Source organism: Arachis ipaensis, chromosome B10, assembly GCF_000816755.2.
Source record: "Arachis ipaensis cultivar K30076 chromosome B10, Araip1.1, whole genome shotgun sequence".
NCBI classification, from domain to species: Eukaryota; Viridiplantae; Streptophyta; class Magnoliopsida; order Fabales; family Fabaceae; genus Arachis; species Arachis ipaensis.
Genome location: NC_029794.2, coordinates 135,910,026 through 135,919,762, shown reverse-complemented (window position 1 = coordinate 135,919,762; position 9,737 = coordinate 135,910,026). Strand labels below are relative to the sequence as shown.

The window sequence follows — 9,737 nt, the reverse complement described above, 5'->3', positions numbered from 1 at the left end:
TCCACCCCCATGTAGCCCCCTCCCCATCATCGTCACGGGATCGTCATCAAACAACCATTCACATAGTTATTAAAATAATCATCCGGTTACCTAATGAAATGACCATCCAACATTTGTTAATTGTATATACTTAAACTGAATCAAACAAAATAACTATCCAATTAAGAATTAAAATAACCATCTATATATCCAGTGAATTGAATATCGAGCACATTTGTGGGGTGGAGAGCGTTGACGTCGACGCATGGAAGCATGGGAGGAGATCCAGCGACGGAGCAGCCACGCAACGACAACTTCGGCTAGACGAGGTTGCGAATCTGCTCCGTGGGCTTCGAAACCGAATGCATAGCGGCCAGAGATGGAAGTGGAGGAGGAGTCGAATCGGTGGGAGGAAGGGCGGCGCACGAACGGCGCAATGGAGGCGGCGGCCTGCGGTGGAGCCTGCATGGCCGACGTTAGGGGTGTGCATGGCCCGACCCGGCCCGAAGACCCGGCCCGGTCCCGAACACTTCAGGAGTTAATTTGATGTGATTTCATCGGGTCTAGGGCCGGGTATGGGTCTCAAAAGTAGACCCGGTCATTATTTCGGGTCGGGTCCGGGCCATAGCTCGGGTCACCCGAAATCGGCCCGGTGGCCCGGTTATCATACACAATTAATATTTTGTGTTATTAGTGATGGATGATGGCTATTATTATGTGAAATTTAAGTATTGTAAACTTTAATATTTTGTGTTATTAGTCATTATATATAAGACTATAAGTTAATGTTTTATTTTTAAAATGCATAAGACTTTAGACTAATGCATAATCTTGTGTTATTTGTATTGATTTAAATATTCGGTGTTATTAGGCAATATTAGTATTGATTATGGTTATACTTTAATTTTACAGAATAGTTAGTTCTTATTATATTTTTCTAAGTGAATTTTACCATGTCAAATAATGGTTGGAGTCTTGAAAATTTGGATACTTTTACATGCTAACTTACAAGAAGGTATCAAGGTAATATAATGTTAACGGCCCGGTTTTCACCCGGTATAATCGTGGCCCGAAAGTGTATAGGTTTCATCGGGTTTAGGGTCGGGTTCGGGTCTAACAAATAGGCCCGGTATATATTTTCGGGTCGGGCCTGGGTCACATCAAACCCGGTTTCACCCAGCCCATGCACACCCCTAGCCGACGTGTTAGTGGGCTGCGCAAGGGACACAATGTGCGTGAAGGGAGTGCCTGCTCGAACGTTCGCGAAGAGCTGCGCGGCGTCGGTCGGTGTTTTGGGCGGCGGCGGCTGGTGTTTTTGGCGGCGTTGGACCGAAGAGATGGGAAGAGAATGGACGAGAGAAAGGCTCTGTAGAACAAAAATCACACGCAGAGAAGGGAGGTTACCATATACTTAACTGCACCATTTGCAAATCCTTATTTTTTAAAAATTTAAAATTCGAAATTATTAGAAATTAATTAGATTAATTACCATCTGATTTAATTTTCTTTTTAATTCTATTGTTCATATTGTTCACTAAACTCATTATCTTTCTATACTTTTTTTTTTTGTAAATATCTCACATTTTATATATTTCTATAATTTATATATTTATTTAATTCAAATAAAAAAATCTTAATCAGATTTAAAATCAAATAAAATCCATTGGAAAAATATTTTGTTTCTAACGGTTTGCATTGAATTTGGTCATTTGGAGCAAGTGATGAGATATCTTTCTGCTGATGGCTCATGCGTCTTTCCAAATTAGGTCCCAGAGAGTAGGAAGATTGGTTGATTTCGAGCAATATCTATGTTTATACTTTATACGAATAACATTTTTAATGTTTATAAGGCAAGATATTTCTAACAGAAAAAAATAAAAAGCACTTATATTAACCTAAGAAAAGAAAGATTGTGTTCATTTATTATGTATCTTAGACAGACGTGTAATATAATATTTATTGACTATATTTTTGAAAAGATTCTTATATGATGAGTTCAACACGCTTGATGCTGTTTGGCTCCTTCATGATGGGAAGACGGTAGATCATTCACACCCCGAAACCCAACTCTTCTTCCTCCCCTTCAACTTCTTCTTCTGTCTCACCACAGAAACAATAACTTGGAAAAAAGGAAAGATCAAAGCAAATTCTCATTACAGTCACATTCGTAATTCAATGCACAATCGAATTCGAAACCCATAGAACCAACCAACCAACCAACCCAGCTCCCTTCCTTTCAAACTCCACCGATTTGATTCTCGCAATGACGTCTTCTGATTCCATCTTTCTAGAAGACTTCGGTCAGACGGTGGACCTCACGCGCCGAATCAGGGAGGTGCTTGTGAACTACCCCGAGGGAACCACCGTCCTCAAGGAGTTAATCCAGAACGCCGACGATGCTGGCGCCACTACCGTCTCCCTTTGCCTCGACTGCCGCTCCCACCGCCGCGACTCACTACTCTCCGACACCCTCGCCCAGTGGCAGGGCCCCGCCCTCCTCGCCTATAACGACGCCATTTTCACCGAGGAGGATTTCGTCAGCATCTCCAAGATTGGAGGCAGCAGCAAGCACGGCCAGGCCTGGAAGACCGGCCGCTTCGGGTATACTAACTTCGCCTCTCTTCTCTTCTGCTTCGTTTTGATTCCTTGAGCTGAATTCGTTTGCCTCTAGTGATTTTCTGCCTTTTTGTTGTGTTGTGTTGATATCTGTGAAGTTGCTGTAGTTGGAACTTTACTGTACGCAATAATGCATGGCCGAATATGACATAATGAGTGTGATTTTACTTCATGTATCACTGGTGTTCATAGTTTTTGGCTTCATTCTTGTTCTCATGCTGTTTTCCAGGGTTGGATTCAACTCAGTTTACCATTTGACAGATCTACCTTCCTTTGTGAGCGGCAAATATGTGGTGTTATTTGATCCTCAGGGTGTTTATCTTCCAAAAGTTTCGGCGGCAAATCCTGGGAAGCGGATTGACTTCACCAGTTCATCCGTGCTCTCCTTATATGAGGACCAGTTCTTCCCCTATTGTGGTTTTGGGTGTGACATGCAGCGTCCTTTTGCCGGAACTTTGTTCCGTTTTCCTTTGAGGAATGCAGACCAGGCTGCCAGTAGTAAGCTCTCAAGGCAAGCATATACACCCAAAGACATTTCAGCCATGTTTGATCAGCTCTTTGAAGAAGGAATATTGACTCTTCTCTTTCTAAAGAGTGTACTGCGCATTGAAATATATGTATGGGATACTGGAGAACCTGAACCCAAGAAAATTCATTCATGTTCTGTTAGTTCAGTGACAAATGACATAGTTTGGCACCGGCAGGCACTGCTCAGATTATCCAAAGTTTCAAATACCAGTAATGAAGTTGATGCATTCTCATTGAACTTCTTAAGTGAGTCACTAAGAGGAGTTGAAACTGAGAGGCAAACTGAGAGATTTTATGTGGTGCAAACCATGGCCTCAAAATCAAGCAGGATTGGCTCTTTTGCTTCTACTGCATCCAAAGAGTATGACATTCACTTGCTGCCGTGGGCATCAATTGCGGCATGCATTTCTGATAATTCACTGAATGTAATTTGCATATCTTATTATCTTTCATTGTTGCTCCTGCTCTCTCTCTCTTCTCTGCACATATGCACATTAGTCATGTTATTTGTTTATTAAGAAAAAAAAAAATACAAGTAAGAGGATGAGAGGTCCTCCATACAAGTGAAAAAACAATCAAAATATGTGATATGTATGAAGCATACCTTTCCAAGCTCTATACATGTCTAAGAGGGAAACTCCTCTATAAAGATCATGAGCTTTACACCAAATGGATGCCAAATGTCTACTCCTATTTCTTAAAACTTGCTTGTTAGAAAATATGCATTGCGATACATAATTCAGGTTATTACTCTTAATCTTGTGGGCCTAACTCCACCGTAAAAGTTTAGCTTGGGGGAGTAGGGATGCATGAATTATCTAAAACTAAATCTTGACTATATTCTTAAATCTTCAGCAATGTGGGAATTCACGTCCCTTCTCACACATAGGATTGGACATTTGGAGCATAACATTTTTGTAATTGAACAACCATTTGTGTGTTAATGTTATTGATAGTATGGATTTTGATATCATGTCATGAACCATCTCTTCTAATGGTTAATTTGGCAAAGTTATATGAATAACTTTTATATCTAACAGTCACCATGCTTTTGGATTTTGCTTTTGGTTCTAGCAGCATGCGTAGGATTAGCTTCCATCTGTGTTGTGAATCCGAATACAGTTGAAAGTAGTTCCTCATTTTGCTGCATTTGTTGTTTGTCCAGTGCAGCAATTGATTTTATTGCAGCTTTTTTTTTTTTCCTTATAGGCATACATGACTGTTTATAGTCTAACAATTCCAAGGGGTTTTGTAGAGCAGTGCAAGGGTTGCTGTCACTTTTGGGTCTAAGTAATAGAGGAATACTATAATCTTGAATACATGTTCATTCTCTTAATATTATTGAATTGAATGTTTTTAAAATGTATTTTTCTTCATCTCAATAATGCGCTGATGGTGCTGTTCAAACAAGAGGTGTATGCTTGGTAGAGCAAACGAGATTTGAGCTCTTCCCTAATATTTGAGACATTTCTGTTTTTAGATTTTTGCTCTCTTCCTTACTTTTTGCTTGTAGGATATTGTACCCACTTTATATATTTGAAATTTATGATTTTATATCTTCATATGCCCTTCAGGTTGCAGTGCTTACAATACATAGGTGCACTGTCTTTGTGCTGAAATTCAACTTATTATTTTAAGAAGAATGAGGCTAGCAAGGGTAAATTTGTAGATCACTTAGTCCATTAAAACTTTGATTCTAATTGAGAATGATCTCTTTCAAAAGCTTAAGATGTTGGGTGCCTCGGTAGAGGCAAATGAATGGTTGCTCATGGCCCTTTTTTTAATTTTTTTTTCCCAGTCTTTTCTATTTTTAAGATTCTGTTAAAGAAAAGATGAAATAGGAACAACAAAGAAAACAAAATAAAAACAAAAAGTCAAATCTTATCCCTTTCATTGTTTTAGCTTTTTGTTTTCTTTACAAAAGATTAAAAAAAATAAAACGATATAAATGAAAACAGATACCTTAAAACAAACTGGCCATTATATTCGCAAACTTCTTATATATGGCTAATTCCTTTTCATTGTAGGCTTGTGCTTCACTTTTGGTATTGAAATTCGTATTTTTGTTTGATCTATCCCTTCTGGCTGTTACCTGCTGACTGTTGCTTGACACCCCTATATTCTGTTGCTGTAACTGAAGTGAATATATCTCTTTCTGATACCTTATGCTAGGAAACTAAACCTTATCTGTTAGACATTTGAAACTGCATAATATAGAACAGAGGTCTTAAACATGGAATCCTAGATCTGAAAAGCATTTCTAGTCTAACTCGTATATAGTGTCAGAATAAAAACTAAAATTAAGCCTCTACATGGTTGTGCCACTGTAGCTTGAACAATGTGTTGCATTGGAGAAGTGAAAATTGAAGTCTTGTCTGGGTCTTCAAGGTGGCACCAGGAGGGTCCTGACTAAGCAATCATTCTTCTCTTGCATCTGATTTATGAAATAAAAATTGTTGGCATAAAATGTTCACCAAGTTTTAGTGAAAGATAATTGTGGTGCAATCAAAATTTCCACATGCTTTTTTTGAATGTCTTTTTGAATATACCTCTATGGTCAATGCCTCATATTGCATTATATTTTACAGAAAAATGCTCTCAGAACTGGTCGTGCATTCTGTTTCCTTCCATTGCCTGTTAGAACGGGGCTTAGTGTACATATCAATGGATTCTTTGAAGTCTCATCAAACCGTCGTGGCATTTGGTATGGGGATGACATGGATAGAGGCGGAAGAGTTCGTTCTACCTGGAATAGGCTTCTTCTGGAAGATGTTGTGGCTCCCACTTTTATCCGTATGCTGCTTGGGTTGACAGATTTACTAGGGCCTACAGAAATGTACTATTCTTTATGGCCTACTGGTTCTTTTGACGAACCATGGAGCATTTTGGTTCAACAAATATACAAAAACATTGGCAATGCTCCCGTTATACATTCAGATATTGATGGAGGAAGATGGGTGTCACCAAGTGAAGCTTTTCTTCATGATGAAAAATTCACTAAAAGCAAGGACTTAGGTTTGGCTCTGATTCAAATAGGAATGCCAGTTGTGCATTTGCCTAACTCATTGTTTGACATGCTTTTAGAATATAATTCCAGCATGGTGGTTACTCCTAGTACAGTACGCCAATATCTTAGGCAATGTGAAACATTTAACTTGGGCAAACCAGACAAGCTTCTATTGTTGGAATATTGCATAGAGGACTTGGTTGACGATGATGTTGGTAAAGAGATGTGCAACTTGCCCTTACTTCCTTTAGCAAATGGTGATTTTGCCGCATTTTCGGAAGCATCGAAAGGAATTTCTTATCTTGTTTGCGATGAATTAGAATATAAACTAATGGAGCCAGTTTCAGGTAGAGTAATTGATAGAGCCATTCCTCCCGATATATTGACCAGACTCTCTGCTATTGCAAAGTCCTCAAAGACCAATCTTTCCCTTTGTAGCATTCACCATTTTGCTCAGTTATTCCCTGCATTTATGCCAGCTGACTGGAAATATAAAAGTAAAGTGTTATGGGATCCTAAACTCTGTCAAAAGCCAACATCGTCATGGTTTTTGCTATTTTGGCAGTATCTAGGAAAGCAGAGTAAAAAATTACCATTGTTTAGTGATTGGCCAATTTTACCATCCACATCTGGACATTTGTTAAGACCTTCTGAACAACGGAAAATTATCAGTGGAAGCAATCTGTCTGATACACTGCAGAATATCCTTGTCAAAATTGGATGTGATATATTGAATTCAAGTTATGTAGTTGAATATCTGGATTTATCTAGTTATATATGCAAGGGAAGTGCATCGGGTGTTTTGGAATCAATTTCTAATGCAGTTTCAAATAATGACATTGTGCAAGTTTCACTGGATAACCTGATTGCTGAAGAGCGAAATGAGCTCCGCAGGTTTCTTTTAGATCCTAAATGGTATGTTGGACGCTCTGTGGATGAAGTTAGCATAAGATTTTGCAAGAGGTTACATATATTCGAAGTCTACAACAGAGAGTCTGCTCAAGATTCCCTTTTCTCTGACCTAGAAAATCCTCGAAAGTACTTATCACCATTGGATGTGCCAGAGTTTATTCTGGGTGAAGAGTTCATTGTCAGATCCCCACATATTGAAGAGGATATTCTGTCAAGGTATTTTGGAGTTGAGAGAATGGGGAAAGCACTATTTTACAAGCAGCACGTGTTTAACAGAATTGGGGAATTGGAAGCTGAGGTCCGTGATAGCATAATGTTATCTGTTCTGCAAAATTTGGCACTTTTATCTCTTGAGGACATATCTATCAGAGACTCTTTGAGAAATTTGGAATTTATCCCAACACTCACTGGTGCTCTTAAGCGTCCCTCAGTCTTGTATGATCCAAGGAATGAAGAACTATATGCATTACTAGAAGACTCTGATAGTTTCCCTTCTGGTGCTTTCCAGGAGTCTGAAACACTTGATATTCTGCGCAGCCTGGGGCTCAGAACTTCTGTCTCTCCAGATACAGTTTTAGAAAGTGCCCGGTGTATAGAGCATTTGATGCATGGGGATCAACAAAAGGCATATTTGAGAGGGAAAGTGCTTTTCTCATACCTAGAAGTTAATGCATTGAAATGGTTTCCTGATCAAGTTGATGATAAACGAGCAGTTAACCGAATGTTGTCACGAGCAGCAACTGCCTTTAGGTCGCGCACCCCAAAATCTGATCTTGAAAAGTTCTGGAATGATCTTAGGTTGATTTCTTGGTGCCCAGTTTTAGTTTCTGCCCCATTTGGCTCATTACCATGGCCGGTTACATCATCTGTAGTTGCTCCTCCAAAAGTTGTGAGGCCACTAAGTGATTTGTGGCTAGTCTCGGCTAGCATGCGGATATTGGATGGCGAATGCTCTTCCACAGCTTTGTCATATAACCTGGGATGGATGTCTCCACCAGGAGGTGGTGTAATTGCTGCTCAACTACTTGAGCTTGGAAAAAATAATGAGATTGTGACTGATCAAGTACTTAGGCAGGAATTAGCCCTGGCAATGCCGAGGATATACTCAATTTTGACAGGAATGATATCATCGGATGAGATTGAGATTGTTAAAGCTGTTCTTGAAGGCTGTCGGTGGATATGGGTGGGAGATGGATTTGCAACCTCTGATGAGGTAGTCCTTGATGGTCCTCTCCATTTGGCTCCGTATATTCGTGTTATTCCAGTTGACTTGGCAGTTTTCAAAAATCTGTTTCTAAAACTTGGTATCCGGGAATGCTTGCAACATGCTGACTATGCCAATATCCTTGCTAGGATGGCAGTAAAGAAAGGATCATCTCCGCTTGACCCAAATGAGATTCGGGCAGTCACGCTAATAGTTCATCAGCTAGCTGAAGTCTATCTTCATGAACAGAATGTCAAGGTATATCTACCAGATATATCAGGTAGACTGTTTCTTGCCGATGACTTGGTTTTTAATGATGCACCCTGGTTGCTAAGTTCAGAAGATCCGAATGGTTCTTTTGGCAATGCAGCGACTGTAAATTGGAATGCAAAGAGAACAGTTCAAAAATTTGTGCATGGAAACATATCTAATGATGTAGCAGAAAAACTTGGTGTTCGGTCTCTTCGTAGGATGTTACTGGCCGAGAGTGCAGACTCAGTGAATTTTGGTTTGTCCGGAGCTGCTGAGGCTTTTGGACAGCATGAAGCTTTGACAACAAGGCTTAAGCACATACTTGAAATGTATGCTGATGGACCTGGGACTCTGTTTGAGATGGTACAAAATGCAGAAGATGCAGGTGCTTCTGAAGTAATATTTCTTTTGGATAAGTCTCAATACGGGACTTCTTCTATTCTTTCTCCGGAAATGGCTGATTGGCAAGGTCCTGCTTTATATTGTTTCAATGACTCTGTTTTTAGTCCACAAGATCTTTATGCCATTTCTCGTATTGGCCAAGAGAGTAAACTTGAGAAGGCTTTTGCAATTGGAAGATTTGGACTAGGATTTAATTGTGTCTACCACTTTACGGACATTCCCATGTTTGTTTCTGGAGAAAATATTGTAATGTTTGACCCTCATGCCTGTAATTTGCCTGGAATATCTCCTTCCCACCCTGGTTTACGAATTAAGTTTGTGGGTAGGCAGATTTTGGAGCAATTTCCCGATCAATTTTCTTCATTGCTACATTTTGGCTGTGATTTGCAACACCCATTTCCAGGTACTCTGTTTCGGTTCCCTCTTAGAACTGCAGGTGTTGCCTCTCGCAGCCAAATTAAAAAGGAAGTTTATACACCTGAAGATGTCAGATCTCTCTTTGCTGCGTTTTCTGAGGTTGTTTCTGAAACATTACTTTTTCTGCGTAATGTGAAATCTATTTCTATTTTTGTGAAAGAAGGGACAGGGCATGAAATGCACCTACTGCACCGTGTACGCAGAACCTGTGTCGGTGAGCCTGAAATCAGAGCTAGTGAAGCCCAGGATATGTTTAACTTTTTCAAGGAGGAGAAGCACATTAGAATGAATAGAGTTCAATTTCTGAAGAAGCTAAGCTCTATTGACAGAAATTTGCCGTATAAATGCCAGAAGATCCTAATTGAGGAGCAAAGCACATCTAATCGTAGTTCACACTATTGGATAACCACAGAATGTTTA

At 39.7% G+C, this 9,737-nt stretch overlaps 1 protein-coding gene across 1 annotated transcript in view; it reads left to right on the top strand.

The window, feature by feature from the left end:
• LOC107621171 (sacsin) overlaps nucleotides 1,787–9,737 on the top strand; it is a 24,739-nt gene continuing 16,788 nt past the window's right edge. The window contains 3 exon segments of the mRNA XM_021114757.1: nucleotides 1,787–2,580; nucleotides 2,825–3,548; nucleotides 5,712–9,731. Of these exon segments, the coding sequence (XP_020970416.1) occupies nucleotides 2,243–2,580; nucleotides 2,825–3,548; nucleotides 5,712–9,731 (5,082 nt within the window). The 5' untranslated portion in view covers nucleotides 1,787–2,242.